Source organism: Suillus plorans (assembly GCF_016647745.1).
Source record: "Suillus plorans strain S12 chromosome Unknown HD556scaffold_1, whole genome shotgun sequence".
Taxonomy (NCBI): domain Eukaryota; kingdom Fungi; phylum Basidiomycota; class Agaricomycetes; order Boletales; family Suillaceae; genus Suillus; species Suillus plorans.
This window is the reverse complement of record NW_024537385.1, coordinates 733,752-750,330: the sequence shown is the minus strand read 5'-3', so window position 1 is coordinate 750,330 and position 16,579 is coordinate 733,752. Positions and strand designations below refer to the sequence as shown.

Genomic DNA, 16,579 nt, shown 5'->3' with positions numbered 1-16,579 from the left:
GCCTATAATACAAGCTGTGGAGTACTCACGAGGATGTCGCATGCTAAACGTACCAGCTCAGGCTTCCAGTGTATTCTTGACGCCCATTGTGACTTGGTGTCGAGACCTGCTAAAAACATTGTCGTGAGTGATGGTTGAGACTTTGTTGGATGAAAACTGACTGAGCTACGCTCTATAGTTGATTATGGCTTCGCCCATTGTTGGAAGGCAGGAGACATCAACGATAAAACACTGCCAGAAATTTGAAGAACACACCAGCTTAGTCAATGGCGCCATGCATTTGTCAGACGGACGGCGGATGATAACTTGTTCATTTGACGGCTCACTGCAGGTATGGAACTTAAGGAGTAGGAAACAGATAGGGGAAGACTGGCGGGACGGAGATAGCGAAGTACGGACGCTAGCACTGTCTCCCAACGGGAAGAAGGTGGCTAGCGGGAGTGAGGTTGTGGGACATTGACACAAGCAAAGTCATCGCAAAATGGACGAAACATACAAAGGCGGTGCAGTCTGTGTGTTGGAGTCGAGATGGTCAGCGAGTGATGAGCGGATCCTACGACGGGAGTGGGACGTGGAGTAGGGAGAGACAATCCTCGGTCCAATCTAGACTGGGTACGAAAACGTGTTCGCAGTCGTCTACTCGCCAGACATCATGGACCGTGTTCGCGACTGCTGGAGGCGCCTTCTCGATTCCTGATTCCGAGTCCACAGTCAAAATCTGGGATGCAAAGACTGGTAAACTTGTCGCCGCTCTCAAAACTTGTGTTTTGCTTGGCTTGGACCCCGAAAAATCCTGATTGCCCAATAAGGAAACCATGTAACGGTATCACACAGAATTTAATTTGTGATAATCTATACACGCACCATGGCTTCGAGTTCAAGAACATCATTCGTACTAGCTTCCCGGGCATCCAAACTCGCACAGATCCAAACGAATATCGTCAGAGATGGCCTCGAGACTACATTTCCGGCCCTTTCATTCAGCACGTCATTTATGACGACCGAGGGCGATAAGAACCAATCTCAAGCGTTATATCTACTCGGAGGAAAGGCGTTATGGACAAAAGAACTCGAGGTTGCATTGAAGGAGGACGTGGTTGATATGCTGATACATAGTTTGAAGGATGTCCCCACGACCCTACCGCACGGCTGCGAAATCGGAGCGATATTGGAGAGAGAGAATCCTGTCGATAGCCTGGTGGTGAAGCAGGGCTTGCCTTACAGGACACTGGAAGATTTACCAGATGGCAGTGTCGTGGGTACGAGCAGCGTTCGGAGAGTAGCGCAGTTGCGGAGGTCTTTCCCTGGCTTGGTATTTCTGGACGTCGTAAGTTTTCGCAGCCCACGAGTATATCGTACACTCTAACATATTTGCAGCGAGGAAATTTGTAAGGCCATGTGTTTATTTTCAAGCTAAACTTAATATCAATTCCAGAAACACCCGTCTTGCAAAACTCGACGCCCCCGATGGTCCTTATACGGCGCTTATACTAGCCAAGGCCGGTCTTGTACGACTAGGCATGGGGGATCGCATCACGGCAGATCTCACCGCACCAATACTCTTCCACGCTGTCTCTCAAGGTGCTTTGGCAATTGAGATCCGCGCAGACGATCAGGAAGCACGGGAATTATGCAAAGCGCTAACCCACCAGGAAACACAGTGGAAGTGCCTCGCAGAGAGGGCATTATTGAGAGAACTGGAAGGTGGATGTAGCGTTCCTGTTGGCGTTTCTACATCGCTATCGCAGATTGATAAAAGTGCTGGGAAACTGACGCGTGCAACCCTCGAGATAACGGGTTGCGTCACATCACTTGATGGTTCCGTACATGTCCAAGATACTCTTTCGCAGGAAGTCGAAAACATACAAGGCGCAGAGGAGCTGGGTAAAAATCTTGCAACAAAATTGATGGCGAACGGTGCGAAAGTGATATTGGACGACATCACTCGAGATAGGCGGAAGAGGGCCAGTGAAGCAGGGACAGCAGAATGAACAAGAATTTGCAATTGTTGGTATTGCAAGTTGATTTACATTTCATATAAAAAATCATATCCTATGTACTCGTCGAATACGCGTTGTCTCTTGCAGTTCAAGTACGCAAGATCATGAAGACGATGAACCAGCAATCCTGAAGAGCAAGAAGAATTATCTACCTTCCCGCGAGCGCCTGCAAGTCCCTGGACAATTTCGAGCAGCAGGTGACTCTAAAGCAGGAAGGAGTCAAAGACATTGAAGAACGAAAAAAATTGGAGAGCGTTCTTATGGGAGGCCTTTATTTGCGCCTGTTTACATATTCCCTAATTTGGACCACCGTTAACCTCTCAGTTAACCGGTTAAGGACACATCCTAAGGCTTGGACTCCAACTGGCATGACCTCAATCTCGTCTCGCCGTTTACGCAAAGAGCTCACTGAAATACAGACAGAAGGATGTCCCACAGGTACGTCCTCTCACCTGTTATACGTGCAGCTGACCGACCCGCCGTCGATTACAGGCATCACACTGCTCAGCGCTGATAACTTTGAGACGTGGTACTTCTCCATAGAAATTCTGGGCGAAAGTTTATACCAGGTCTGATGGGAGCTCACTTTCATCATTCATGGGTCCTTACAAAAATACGGTTAGGGGGAGGTATTCAAGCTCATGTTTCGCTTTGACTCAAGCTACCCTATCTCGGCGCCTGCAGTTCAGTTCGTCGTCAACCAGGAATCAACAGCACCTGTGCATCCGGTGTGTTATACCTATAGTTGGAGTTTACGGTGATAACTGACCGTTGATTAGCATGTATACTCAAATGGACATGTGAGTTCGCTACATGCCGAACTTAGCGTGCTGTCACGGTAATATGTCTGATGTGCCGTAGATTTGCGCCTCTATCCTTGGAACTGAATGGTCACCAGTTCTGAGTGTTTCTGCTGTGTGTGTAACCCTGCAAAGTATGCTTGCATCATGCAAGGTGAGTTTTTTCCTCAGTATCCACGATACAGTCGTTTTAGTAACACGGAACATGTTACAGTCAAAGGAACGGTGAGCTCACATTTCATCTAACGGCATCTTCCATTTATAACGTGAACTCTGAAGGCCTGTAGACAATGACAGGTACGTTCGGTACGCACCCGATAATCCAAAGAAGGTACGTCTTAGCGCCCTGTTAGACGTTATCCAGGAACCTCTGAACTTTTTCAATGTGCAGACTCGTTTCCACTACGACGGTAAGTGACCATGCACTGCATATGTCCGTCGGCTTATGGCGGCTATCCTGCGTGTCTGCTTATCACACGATTAGATGATACGTATGTTTTCGTTCTCAATCATTCATGTTCAATCGCTAATATTTTTGATGATAACCAGGGTGTAGGATTATTGATAGTTATTGAATGTATCTTGAGCCTAAAGGCAGATGTTGTACTACCAAGGAGATCATCGAGGCAATGCGAGGAGTCATATTCCAGTTCTTTGGGTCTATTCATAGGATTTTTGCTATGACGGAGCTTAGACCCCACGGATGACATTTGTAGACTCCATGATTGCATGCTTCATTTCCACAAGTCCTGCTCGATTTTGATCCACCCGCTTATCTCTGACGTTGGTGAGAAGATAGCTTGGTAACACGTGCTGGATGGATTTGAAGAGATAAGTGGATCAGATGCCCGCAGGCTTGCTCACCTAGGAGGAAATCTACACAGGCTTATCGATCCTTCACGAAAGGAAACTCCGGCACAGTATTGACGTGCATCAGTAATGTCAGGAGATGCTTGCCATTGGATCACAGGTATAAAGCAGCTCAGTGTCCGAGAAGTAAGATGTATTATACGCGCTCCGTGAATTACCGGTCAATCTCCCTCAGCTCATCAGTCAACGTTAGGAACGTATGGTTCTACCAGCATCTTGCTAAATTCCTTCAACTTCTCTGGACCGCGGACTTCTTCCGTTAGTAATGGTAGCTGAACGATGTGGAAGAATTCGTCGTAGAGCTCGTGGGCCTCGCCAAGATACTTTTGCTGCATCTTTCTTCGTACTTGACAATGCTCGCAGTTGGATGCTAAACTAAGATTAGAATTGCATGACGTGGAGCAGTAGGAAGTACTTGCATGTCTTTGGGAAGAGCAGCTGGTTGACGACGATGTTATGCGTATCGATCTCATAAGCCGTCAGTTCCTGAACGAGACGCTCCGTCTCGTACAGGGACAAGAACTCGGAGATGCAAACACAAACGAAAGTGGTCTTTTCCTGAAAATAATATGAGATGATTCCGGTGTGTGCAATGACAGACGTACAGGGTCCTTGAATTGTGTGTTGACTTCGTTGATCACAGCACGCATAGATTCTAGCTTTGCAAACATGTCCTCTTGAGAGTCCTGCTGACCGCCCATCATACTCGACATTTGTCTAATCATGGGCCCAAATTGACCACTGAGCGTGCTGAGTTTGCCCAGGGCCTTCTCCAGTACAGTAGGAAACGAAAGGAAACGCAAGGTATGACCTGTCGGTGCGGTATCAAACACGATGACCGAATATTCCATCGACTTGACGTGTCTGTGGAGACATTGTCTCGTCAATCCATGGAAGTGGGAAGTTAGATAACGAACTTCATGATCTCAGCGAAACTCATTGCCTCGTCAACACCAGGAATAGCGAATGCAAGATCCTGCATCATCGAGCCCATCATGCCGTTTGAATCAGCTGGGGTTGTGAAGCGTCAGCAGGACAAGAGTGGGTTTGGGAGATGCCAACGCGTACATTGCTCGACCATCTCCTGGATTGCACTTGTAGGGTCGATTTCCATAGCGGACAGGTTATCGAATCCATTGACCTTTGTCGCGTCTTTGGAGAACTTCTGTCCGAAAGCATCCGACAGATTATGTGCTGGGTCGGTGGACTATAGCTGAGGGTGGACATCGGCCTCTGAGACCGTAGATGTGACCACGTACGATGAGCAGTACCGATTCTCGGCACTGAGCAAGTTGGATGGCTAGCGAACACGAGGTGGTTGTTTTCCCTGTGCGTATGGATCAGGTTTCTGATAGTTCAGATTCAAGGGGCCACGTACCGACACCACCCTTACCACCTGCATCGCATCCGAGTTGACCCCAGAATGTCAATGAACTGGGTGAGCAGTTGAATAATGAAGCACATACCACAGAATATCCATTTCAAGGACTTTTGATCCAGAACATTTTGCAGAGTTGGCGGTAAGGTTTCTTCTGCCATTTGAGATACTCGAAAGTCGTAAAGAAGATGAAGCTATGTTGCACTTCTTCAAGTATTGATCAAGCCGCGTTTGGACGAGTAGCCTCTTTCAGCTTCTATATCCTACTGTGACATTCTACACATCAGTAGAATAAAATTGCAGATTACGTCGTCCAGCTTTCACTCTGGGCACTATGTCAGAAAACAAATTATCATTCAGAGGTTAGTTACACAGGACTCGTCGGTGAGACGGACTCATATCCCCCAACAGCTTTACAACTAGCCAACGAACAACGGACTGCCTATGGTCTCCGGTACAATGATTTCACGCGATACAGGAAGCACTGTGCCAATAGAACGCATCGTCTCCGGTCCACCCTTAAAATGACCCATGGCAAGGGCCGAGAATTCAAGAAACTGCCTCCGTTAAGCACAGATAACATCAAGGATGGAAAGTGCGTGCTATCATGATATCACATCTCACATATCAAGAATTAACGAATCTCGGATAGCTTGGAGCTTTTACTCTTCGAGTCAGAACGTGCCTGGGCTTACTCTCAGGATCTCATCACTAAATCCCTTCAGCCCGCCAATGAAGACCAGGCTGGAACCCTGCGGCATAGCGCCACAGGACGCTTTCGCCGTGCAGTACACTGGTCGACGCAGCTTCTATCGCACTGTCAATCTTTATATGCGTCTTCACACCTCTCCGCAGAAGGGCTCATGCAGATCACCATCTACACTCTCATCCTCAACGGTCGCTTCCTGCGATACCGGGACAGCTTTGAGGATGCGTTGATCCAGCTCAGCGTTGCAAGGCACCTTCTCGACGAACTTGTTGAATGTGCTGCGACAAGCAGAGACCAGGCTCTCGCAACGGTGTTTGCAGATGAAATTGGCCCTGAAATCAGGTATTGCGCACATGAGCTTGGAAGGGAGAGGGCGTACGATGTGGATGCGATCGCTGCTGAGTTGTCGGAAAAGCATCGAGGGGAGATTGTTGAGGGATGTGATGCTCTGATTCAGAAATTTAGGCAGGAGGGAGAAGTGGCTGGGAAAGGTGTGGGGAAGAAAAAGTTGGCGACTTTGATGTGGGAAGGACAGCCAGTGCCGGTGCGCAATCCAGAGTTGGTGGATGTATTGCTGCGGGTGCAGGAGGCAGAGGCGAAGATTACGCAGTCGCATGAGCCTGCTCGGGCAGAGGGTGTTAGCGATAAGGGGAGGAAAGGCAAGTCGGGCGGTCATGGGTCCAAGAAGGGTGTTGCCGCATATGATGCTATTCTCCTTGCTCTTAGCGATGCGGAAGAGGTGGGCAGGAAACTGGTTGAAGCACAACAGGTGTGCGGTCACCTTCGTCGATTCGTATTTATCACTAATCAACTCGACAGAATTCTGGAAGTTCATCCACCTCTGCGGCCGGTACGCGTGATATCCATTTTGTTCACGCTTACATCGTCTATCAATTGCTCTCTCGCCGGATCCAGCGTGATCTCCTCCTAGTATCTGCTCTGCTCACCTCGCATCGACCGCAGGCCTCTGCAAAACCAAAGAAAGAGCATGTCGACGCCCGTCTTTATCCTGCAGTAGTCAAGCTCCTGGATACTGTCATCCAAGGTCTTACTCAGATGCGCAACTTGAGCATCGTGGACGAGAGCCCTGACTTAGCGGCTGCTGTCGAAGCCCGTCTCACATTTACCAAAGCCCGCAGGTAAAGATCAATTTCTTCTGTATTATTTCCACACGCTGATGGTATTTCAAGATGTTCTTATCTCACACATTGCTATGTAGCCGTGAAAAAATATGCCGAAGCGCTCTCGTTGATCCAACACGCAACCATTTATCTCCGTGAAACGCGTTCTACGTTGTCCATCTTCTCAGAAGACCCTATCTCATCCGCATCACCTGCCTACTACCCACTCACGTCTTCTGATCTAGATGCTCTAGAATCCGTCATCACTCAAGACGGACTGACGATCAAAAATGAATGGTTCGCGTACAACGGCGGTTCTATCGATGCGGACAACAAGATGTACAAGAAACCATTGTTTTTCGACATCGCGTTGAACTATGTGCAGCTGGATATGGATAGATTACTGGAGAGGGCGGGAAAGGCATCTGCACCTCCACTTGTTCCCGTGCAAGCCGTGCCTGCGAAATCACGTTTGGAGGAAGTGGCTAGACCAAAAACACCAGAACCACAGGCGCCTGCGAAGGGTGGACTTAGTAGTTTGCTCGAGGGGTGGTGGGGACGGAAGTGAGGTACGACAAGATAAAATTTTATCGACATTTAGGCGAATAGTCAAGTACAGTAAAACATACACAAAGCAAATGGGTAGCATATAGTTGGGCAACTACTTCAAAAAAGAAGCTCCACAATCATTGAGTGATGAACTAAGATGCAAAGGGCTCAATCAGGTGATGTTCATCAACAGTACTTTAGAGTCAACTTACTGCTTCAGATGCAGATTCGGAAAACTGAGAATGACCCCCTAGTTTCCTTGCCTCGGGCTCACTGATGAGACTGAGGCTGCGGCCAAGCTTTTGCACTTCCTGCCAGAACTCGGAGTTTCCAGCCTCCCTGAGACACGATTCCTTCAGGTCCTTCAGGAAACTGGTAACAATGAGCATTTGAGTGCCGAGGCGATTCAAATACTTACGCATTCCACGCATCAATCTCATCCTCCTTCAAAGACGTATCCCGCATAGCGATCATACACTCAATCATCTCCTTATGCCGCCTCGACGCAAACGGCCTCAACACCACCTCTTTGATGATGACGCCGATATCTTCCACAGCCTTCGTCACCATGTCCCCTTGTGCAAGGTTTGTTTTGAAATCGCGCAGAGGATACGTCGAGCCGATGATACGGCCCGGCGCACGACCAGGGTCCACATCAGGCGACATAGAGCGTTCCGGGGTGGGCAGCGCGTTGAAGGGCCGCTTTGTGAGCAGGAGTGGTTCCTGATCTGATTCTTCTTCCGTCTCAGAGTCTGAAGCGGCGGATTTCTTGGCTGGGCGAGCGAGTTTTGGGGAGACGGGTACTTTAGACGCGGCAGGTTCTTTTCCTTTGCGCGATGCGGCAGGTTTTTTGTCGAGGAGAAGCATGTCTTCGTCTTCGTCCACGGCGCGGACGTGGCCATCTTTGCGGACTTTCGTGGCTTTCTTAGGTACTGGGTGAATGTGATAAGTACGAGTAGTGAATCATGAAATGGGAAATAATTGAGCGCGTACCTTCCTTGACTTTGAACACTGCCTTGCATTCTACGATTACATCTTTGCTAGCTTCGAGGGCCTGCCGAAGAGGGTTGATGTATTTGAGGAGTTCTGGATGGGGTGGTGGAAGGGGGTTACTGGTGATATCATTCACAACTGCACTGTGAAAGAGCGCCTGTTTCGTGCGATGGATAGCGGGGTTATAGGACTGTCGGGTGTCATACCATGGAACTGGTTTCCTGTTTAAGGACTGGCTCAGCACAAGAAAGCGAGTTTCTGGTGAATGAAAAGCAAACCCTTTATCGTCTTTCTCCCCTGAATCCATGATATCCATGGAGTCGATAAACTTGCCCATGACTTCGAGTTGATCTTCTGTGGGTAGGTAAGGGTGCTTTGTGACTGATTCGCCGTTTTTTGATACAAGGTTCTCGAGGGAGGCGAAGGTGTATTTCCGGACGTCGTCTGCGAAGGGCATCTATCACATCCAAGAAAAAGTTTAAGGTCGAGAGTAGGGAAAAACGGAGGGAGACGCACTTGCACCCACAGCAGAAAATCGATGTTTGTATCAACATGTGCCTCTAAAACACCCATCTTAGGGTCCATGCCATCCTTAGAGACCCAGCGCGCGATAGCGAGGACGCCTTTCTCAAACATGGCTTGTACAATGGACGAGAGCGCGACCTGCTGTTGTGGTGCACCGGGGTCTGCCCATATATATTGAACTTCACCCATCGCCAGCTCCCGGCGGAACTGTGTCTGTGTGAGCTACGCACATGAAAATAAAGAGTGCACATACGTTCTTTGCATGGAAAAATCCGCAAATGTCGATGCCCTTTCTTGTATTCAAGCGCCGGAACTGTCCATCAGGGCACGGGGCGTACGTGGAGCCATATTTGAAGCCCCTTATAAGCTGTTCCTTCTCCACCTTTTCAAGGTTCTTGTCCTTATCTTCCTCGTCATCACTGCCTGTATCCATCTTATCCTGTTCTTCTCTCTCCTGAGTTGACCGATCGATGTAGTACTCGCTGCGCATCTTCAGCTGCGCAAACACCGTCATTTCTTCCTCATCGACTTGCATTTCATCATCAGTTTTTTCGCGTCGGCAGAATTTCTTCCAGCTCTTGGGGCGTGCGAGGGCTGTGCATTTACTGGCTTTGACGAGAATTTCGATGGCCTCCTCGGGTCGCACGTCGACATCACCGAGGCGGAGAACGGTGCCCATAAGTGCAGATTTGGTTTCCTTCATGTCTGGTCTGGAGATTTCTTGGAGAGCAAATATACATGTTCCAACAAGGCCATTGTCAAGGGCTGAGGTGAGCTTGTGGTAAAATGCTTCGTTTTCAACCTGACAAGAAAGAAGATTAGATCTGAGAGTATGAAAGTGAGGAAATGTACCTTTATGGTAGACTTGTCCTCCTCGTGGAAAGGGAATTCGTCATCATCAAAGTCGATACCGCTGATGAAGTACAAATCAGGACACAAACAGAAATTGAACGAGTTACTTACATGATAGTGAGAGAGATTTCAAGAGAGTTCATTTTCTTGACAGTCGCCTCCCAGTCCTCGATTTCCATGGGACTCTGGCCATCTGTCACGATGACGATTTTACGCGTCCATGTGCGCTTCTTGTTGAGGTAGATGTCTTGTGTTTCGATACCGACGATGAGAGCATCGATAGCTACAGAAAATGAGATATCATAACTGCAAGGAATTAGTGAGTACACACGATCTCCTGAGTATTCTGAAGGCTGGAGGGCGTCAAGCTTGGCAAGGGTGGCTGAGTTGGGCTGAGCGATGGGGATGTATTCTGATACGTGTTGGTATCCGCCGTTTTTTTCGTGAATAATGTTTTCCGTCTCTTAAATATAGTCAGCACACTCGTGACGCGTACAAGAAATGGTGGCGCACCTTCGGAGCCAAATAGGATGACGCCGCATTGGTCCGTTTTACGGCCATTGAAAATCTGTACTGACGTGAGTTGATGAGAGTAAGTCTCTGTTTATTCAACGTGCCATTTCTTGGATCTTGAGCTTTACGAATTGCAATGCCCATTCAAGATTGGTCATCTCTGTGGTGCGTTGCTCCCCGTTGGGCGTAGGGGGTAATTCTACGGATCTTGTTGCACCCATCGACGGAGAGACGTCGATGAGGAACATTGTAACGGTGTACTGCAGGACATTTTAAAAATGAATTACAATGAAAAAAAGAAGCATACTCCTGCACGTTCAGCTGGCATGGTGGTGGTAAAAAGCAAACACGTCGGTCATTGAGAAACGCGTCAATTAGGGATGAAGCACGTGACCGTCGTGACTTGCTGACAACGGGCTGCGCAAAAATATTTCCCACGGTATTCCTTCTTTTGTTTTGACTCTTGAGGAGGAGCCGAGAGGCACCGTACTAGTAGGCCGGACAAGCCACCCCATGGCCATGCAAGGCCAACTCCCAATACAGCCGGTAGTTCATCAACAAAATTCATTCGCTAATAATCAACAGATACAGTCTGCAATGAACCAGCAGCAGCAGCAGTTATCGCCCGCTCAGCAGCGTCAGGCATATATGCGTTATAATATGTTTATTCAGGTGAGTCTTTATCTACTACAAAGATTGACATGTCTTTACCGCCTTTCAGCGCATTAAAGAACTCAGGCAATCAGGCGCCACAGTGGAGACCTCCCCTGAACTTGCACAGCTTGTCAAGCAAGTCAATGTCTATGCACAAGGAAATCAACAACAAATGAGTCAGTCTTTTGAAATGTTTAAACGAGGCTGAAAACTTATGATCTTTAGCTAAACAATCACACCCAGACCAGTCACAATCAAATGGCCACCAACCACAACAACAACCATCCACTGATGGTCTCATTAATGGCGCTGCTGTCAATGGTCATTCTGCCCCACAATCTGTTCCAGCGCCCTCCATTACCCCCGTTTCATTTACTCCAGATCAAATATCTGCTCTACGTGCTCAGATAATGGCCTTTAGACTCGTTACCCGTGGTTCCCCCATTCCAGATCACCTACAGCATGCAATTCGCGTTCCCAACACTGCTGTCCCAGATCTCGAGAAGCTTCTCCAGGGCCCAGACGCGCCCTCCCGTATAGTCGACAGTGCTGCTAAAATACAAAAAGGCCACATTGCTCCGCCTCCACCCACCGAAACACCTGTCCCAGTTGAAGTCATAAAAGAAGAAGAGCATGGTCCTCCTATCGACCCTGCTGATCTGCCCAAAGGCCCTTTTCTTGAAGAAGCTGTCAACTCGGGCGTGTACCCGTACAACGCATTCAAACTTCCCTTCTCCCACCTTGAGCGCCCACCCAACGTCGACCCCACTATGGTCGCAACGCGCCTCCAGCGGCTCCTCATCCCCTCCATAATGCCCGCAGGCCTTGACGTACACCAGATCATCAACGAGCGCGATCGCTTCATCGAAGCACGCGTACAACAGCGCATTAAAGAGCTCGAGGAGATCCCAGCCACCATCGGCGATGGCAACTTTGATTCTCTGGCGGACGTCATCCTAGGCTCGCACAAGCAGGAGCCCGCTAATGACAACCAGCAGCTCTCAACGTTGTCCCCACACGGCAAGCTACGCGCAATGATCGAGCTCAAGTCCCTCAAGGTGCTTGAGAAGCAACGCGCCATGCGTGCAGTTGTTGCAGAGCGCCTGATCCAAGGTACCCTGCTCCCACTCAACCGTGTGGACTTCAGACGGGCTCGCAAGCCCACACTTAGAGATGCACGCATGACTGAGCAGGCGGAACGCAAGCAACGTATCGATCGCGAGAGGCGTGCAAAACACAAGCACGTCGAGCAGCTCGGCGTCATCTGTCAACATGGAAGGGATCTCATCGGTGTGAACCGTTCTGCGCAGGACCGTGTCGTGAAGCTTGGGCGTGCTGTGTTGTCATTCCATGCGTTCACTGAGAAAGAGGAGCAGAAGCGTATCGAGAGGATATCGAAGGAGCGTTTGAAGGCGCTTAAGGCGGATGATGAAGAGGCATATATGAAGCTTATCGACACGGCGAAGGATACGCGCATCACCCACTTGCTGCGGCAGACGGACACCTATCTTGATTCGCTCGCACAGGCTGTCGTGGCGCAGCAGAATGAGTCTGGTCCCTTGGATACGAACTTTGACCAAGAGGAAGGCCCCGCAAACGAGGCCACGTTCGGTGCCCAGGTCAGTGCTGATGCCCAGGACGACAAGGGCAAGGTGGACTACTATGCTGTCGCGCATCGCATTTCAGAGAAGGTCATGAAGCAGCCTAACATTCTTGTCGGCGGTCAGCTCAAGGACTACCAGCTCAAGGGCCTGCAATGGATGGTCAGTCTTTACAACAACAAGCTCAATGGCATCCTTGCAGACGAGATGGTGAGCAATGTCATTCAGGTTCTTTATATTATATCTCACAGGATCTTAGGGTCTCGGTAAAACCATCCAAACCATCTCGCTAGTTACCTTCCTCATTGAGGTGAAGAGACAACGCGGCCCTTATCTTGTCATCGTGCCTCTGTCAACGATGACGAACTGGTCTGGCGAATTTGCAAAGTGGGCGCCAGCGGTGAAAATGATCTCGTACAAGGGCAACCCTGCGCAACGTCGCAACCTCCAAGGCGACCTGCGGATGGGCCAGTTCCAGGTTTTGCTCACTACATACGAGTACATTATCAAGGACCGGCCTATTCTCAGCAAGCTCAAATGGGTTCACATGATCATCGGTGAGTGGGTTTGGGCATTTTGTCGATTCTTGGGTGCTCATCTTTGGTGTCAGACGAGGGACATCGCATGAAGAACACCCAGTCGAAGCTTGCGCAGACGCTCACGCAATACTATCATTCCCGCTACCGCCTCATTCTCACTGGTACCCCCCTGCAGAACAACCTTCCCGAACTTTGGGCCCTCCTTAATTTTGTCCTTCCCAAGATCTTCAACTCTGTTAAATCATTTGATGAATGGTTCAACACGCCGTTCGCGAACTCGGGTACAGGGGACAAGATCGAGTTGAACGAAGAAGAGGCACTGCTCATCATTCGGCGGTTGCATAAAGTGTTGCGGCCGTTCTTGTTGAGAAGGTTGAAGAAAGACGTGGAGAGCGAACTTCCAGATAAAGTGGAGAAGGTGATCAAAGTCCGCATGAGTGCCCTGCAGAGTCAGCTGTATAGGCAGATGAAGAAGCACAAGATGATCGCCAATGGAAAGGACGCGAAGGGGTACGTTGTTTTTGCTTTCGGCGGAACGGCGGGCCATAGTGCTGATTTCTTTGTTTTCTAGCAAATCTGGAGGTGTGAAGGGTTTGAGCAATGAGCTTATGCAGTTGCGCAAGATTTGTCAACACCCGTTTTTGTTCGAGAGCGTCGAGGACAAGGTCAATCCCACCGGACTTATCGATGATAAATTGGTAAGGTCGGCCGGCAAACTCGAGCTCTTGTCGCGTATCCTCCCCAAGTTCTTTTCAACGGGTCACAGGGTGCGTCGTACTCTATAATCGCCCGCGCTGTACTGATCACTGTATCTATGTATCAGGTCCTTATTTTCTTCCAAATGACAAAGGTCATGGATATCATGGAAGATTTCTTGAAGATGATGGGCTGGAAGTATCTTCGTCTTGACGGTGGCACGAAGACGGATGAGCGTGCCTTGCATGTACAGCAGTTCAATGCAAAGGATTCGGAGATTAAAGTCTTCATCTTGTCAACACGAGCTGGTGGTTTGGGTCTCAATTTGCAGACTGCAGATACGGTCATCATGTGTGTTATTCCTTGTGGTTGCATCGTTCTCTATGCTGACGCGTAGGTTTGCAGCTTCGATAGTGACTGGTGAATGAGCTTCTGGCTATTGTTTGGACAGGAGTACTGATGATAATGCCCCAGGAATCCTCATGCTGATCTTCAAGCTCAAGATCGTGCTCACCGTATCGGCCAGACCAAGGCTGTCCGGATTCTCCGTTTCATCACGGAGAAGAGTGTCGAAGAAGCCATGTATGCTCGCGCGCGGTACAAACTCGATATCGACGACAAGGTTATTCAAGCCGGTCGTTTCGACAACAAGTCGACGCAGGAAGAGCAGGAAGAATTCTTGGTGGGTGTTCCAGCTCTCTTACACATTGTAACGGATGACTAAATGGGTGGTATGCAGCGGTCCATCCTCGAAGCAGACCAAGAGGAGGAGAACGAAGAAGCTGGTGACATGAACGACGATGAACTTAACGAGATGTTGGCGAGAAACGACGAGGAGGTTGAGATTTTCCGCAAGATGGATCTCCAGCGGGAACGGGATGCGTTAGACGCGTGGCGTGCGGTCGGAAACAGGGGGAAACCGCCATTGCCGCTCATGCAGCTTGAAGAGCTACCTGAGTGCTATCAGACGGATGAACCGTTCGAGCCGAAGGAAATTGATGATGCTATCGAGGGCCGTGGTCAGCGCCGTCGTAATGTCGTCAATTATAACGATGGTCTGAGTGATGAGCAGTGGGCGATGGTACGTCTTTTAGGATGTTGCGAGGTACGCATACTGACTAGGAATTTAGGCTGTGGAGGACGGCGAGGATTTGCAAGAACTCGTTGACCGTGCCCGTGGCAAGAAAGAACGACGAGCTGCCAACAAGCTTCTCAAGGATACCGATACACCTGGTCGTAATACTCCAGCGTCAGACGTGGGTGTCGGGCGCAAGGGCAAGAAGGGCAAGGGGAAGATGACTGCCAATGACTACGATACACCTGGTGCGGCTGGCAAGCGAAAACGTGGGATGAAGTCAATGTCCGTGACGCCTTCGGTAATCGATGATGAGGAGGAAGAGCGTGATATGGTGAGTTGATCCTGAGTGTTTTTCCAAAAGAAAATCTCATGATGGCGCGGGCATATAGAAACGACGCAAAACGAAGGCGGGCGACCTATCGCCTGCAATAAGGGATAAGATGAAGAAGGCTTTCAATGAGGTTCTCAAAGCGGTTCAGGCTTGTGAAGACAAAGATGGCCGGAAACGTTGCGATCTTTTCCGGGAGCTTCCCGACAAGAGAGTGAGTAGAAGGGATCCGGTTTCATGCTGCAGCGATATACTGACGATACAATCAGGATTATCCCGATTATTATCAGTTAATCACACATCCGATTGCCTTGTCCACACTTCGAAAGCGGGGTAACACTGGATACTACAAAAGCATCACGCACTACAAAGAGGATTGGAAGCTCATGTTCAACAATGCACGGACGTATAACCAGGAGGGTTCGTGGGTATACATAGACGCTGAGGAGATGGAAAAGGTGTTCTACAGCACTTTGGAGAGAGTCACTGCAGGGACGGGGCTACCTGGCGCCTCACCAGCTCTAGGTGGACCCTCAAGTTCCGCAGCATATGACTCTGCGCTTACGCCCATGGATGAGGATGAGCGGCCGCAGCGGGGCAGGGCTCGGAGTGCTGGTCGGAAACAGGTGATCAGCGATGATGAATACCTGACGCCGAGTGATGATGATTAGATACACCATCCTTTGTCTTTTTTTTCGTTTTGTTCTTGCCTCCATTTTTATGACAGCATCCTTTTGTGGAGTATTTGTATTGGTACACAATATCACGTATGTATGAGATTTACAACTTGAATCAGAATGGTACCACCACCACTAAGTGCGAAAGACGACTCGTCGGAAGCCTGCTCTTGACATCGAGGATCTAGTTGATGATGATTTGAACCCTTCAATCAATAGTGTAAATACACCGGGTGCAGGACGCTTCAAGGATATAATTGTGGGAATGCGATTATATCATGGTAGAACGCATTCAAGCTCACTGCAGCTGCGCAGGTGTTCAACGTTCAGCAATTTAGCAACCGCTTATGACATGCATGCGATCCATTTGGACTCCTTAATATGGTCGACGGTACGCGTACCGTATACGTAGGTCTGGAAAAGTTCAACTTTGACATTCTCCGAGTTGAATTTTGGTTAGTACTTACCCTAAACTTCCTGTGCAACTTACCGCAGCCTCGTGCCCTCCGGCTGGTCGGACCTGCAGCGAGACAAGCACCCGCTTATTTTTTCAATTTGACTGCAAAGTTCAACCACGAGCCATCTATCGACTTCGAATATAATCGCAAGCAATCGTCCATCCTAGTACGCAAGCATCCTGTGATATCTTTGTTGCTCGATCGTTTCAACTTCACCAGTCATTTGATTTCAAACGAA

At 49.1% G+C, this 16,579-nt stretch overlaps 6 protein-coding genes across 6 annotated transcripts; 4 read left to right on the top strand and 2 right to left on the bottom strand.

Moving 5' to 3' along the window:
• Positions 1–836: 836 nt before the first annotated feature.
• Positions 837–2,269, top strand: HD556DRAFT_1317047 (porphobilinogen deaminase, dipyromethane cofactor binding domain-containing protein). The gene is made up of 3 exons (XM_041301175.1): positions 837–1,327; positions 1,378–1,388; positions 1,436–2,269. The coding sequence occupies exons 1-3, from the start codon at positions 866–868 to the stop codon at positions 1,989–1,991; spliced, it is 1,029 nt and encodes a 342-aa protein (XP_041167635.1). The 5' UTR covers positions 837–865; the 3' UTR covers positions 1,992–2,269.
• Positions 2,270–3,708, top strand: HD556DRAFT_1317034 (UBC-like protein). The gene is made up of 10 exons (XM_041301174.1): positions 2,270–2,438; positions 2,493–2,569; positions 2,624–2,728; positions 2,780–2,800; positions 2,862–2,954; positions 3,015–3,025; positions 3,080–3,131; positions 3,192–3,210; positions 3,285–3,291; positions 3,350–3,708. Exons 1-10 carry the CDS (start codon positions 2,369–2,371, stop codon positions 3,354–3,356), a joined length of 462 nt encoding a protein of 153 aa, XP_041167634.1. The 5' UTR covers positions 2,270–2,368; the 3' UTR covers positions 3,357–3,708.
• On the bottom strand, positions 3,709–5,270 carry HD556DRAFT_1317027 (anion-transporting ATPase). The gene is made up of 8 exons (XM_041301173.1): positions 5,137–5,270; positions 5,049–5,066; positions 4,930–4,997; positions 4,739–4,877; positions 4,588–4,681; positions 4,276–4,534; positions 4,090–4,228; positions 3,709–4,040 (listed from the first exon to the last, which is right to left on the bottom strand). Exons 1-8 carry the CDS (start codon positions 5,207–5,209, stop codon positions 3,850–3,852), a joined length of 981 nt encoding a protein of 326 aa, XP_041167633.1. The 5' UTR covers positions 5,210–5,270; the 3' UTR covers positions 3,709–3,849.
• Positions 5,271–5,382: 112 nt separating this feature from the next.
• HD556DRAFT_1428182 (uncharacterized protein) lies at positions 5,383–7,446 on the top strand (the record flags this gene model as incomplete). The annotated part of the gene is made up of 5 exons (XM_041304690.1): positions 5,383–5,410; positions 5,460–5,643; positions 5,701–6,526; positions 6,577–6,896; positions 6,948–7,446. 5 exons carry the CDS (start codon positions 5,383–5,385, stop codon positions 7,444–7,446), a joined length of 1,857 nt encoding a protein of 618 aa, XP_041167632.1.
• Positions 7,447–7,630: 184 nt separating this feature from the next.
• HD556DRAFT_1223823 (SPOC like C-terminal domain-containing protein) lies at positions 7,631–10,531 on the bottom strand (the record flags this gene model as incomplete). The annotated part of the gene is made up of 11 exons (XM_041296917.1): positions 7,631–7,799; positions 7,846–8,359; positions 8,421–8,641; positions 8,699–8,877; positions 8,937–9,152; positions 9,199–9,747; positions 9,798–9,858; positions 9,909–10,080; positions 10,129–10,260; positions 10,311–10,370; positions 10,411–10,531. 11 exons carry the CDS (start codon positions 10,529–10,531, stop codon positions 7,631–7,633), a joined length of 2,394 nt encoding a protein of 797 aa, XP_041167631.1.
• A 224-nt stretch (positions 10,532–10,755) lies between these two features.
• Positions 10,756–16,029, top strand: HD556DRAFT_1259272 (SNF2 family N-terminal domain-containing protein). Its single transcript, XM_041299029.1, has 13 exons — positions 10,756–10,982; positions 11,032–11,140; positions 11,190–12,775; positions 12,825–13,122; positions 13,176–13,614; positions 13,676–13,871; positions 13,928–14,151; positions 14,206–14,220; positions 14,275–14,482; positions 14,540–14,881; positions 14,931–15,209; positions 15,268–15,420; positions 15,476–16,029. Exons 1-13 carry the CDS (start codon positions 10,824–10,826, stop codon positions 15,875–15,877), a joined length of 4,410 nt encoding a protein of 1,469 aa, XP_041167630.1. The 5' UTR covers positions 10,756–10,823; the 3' UTR covers positions 15,878–16,029.
• Positions 16,030–16,579: the final 550 nt, after the last annotated feature.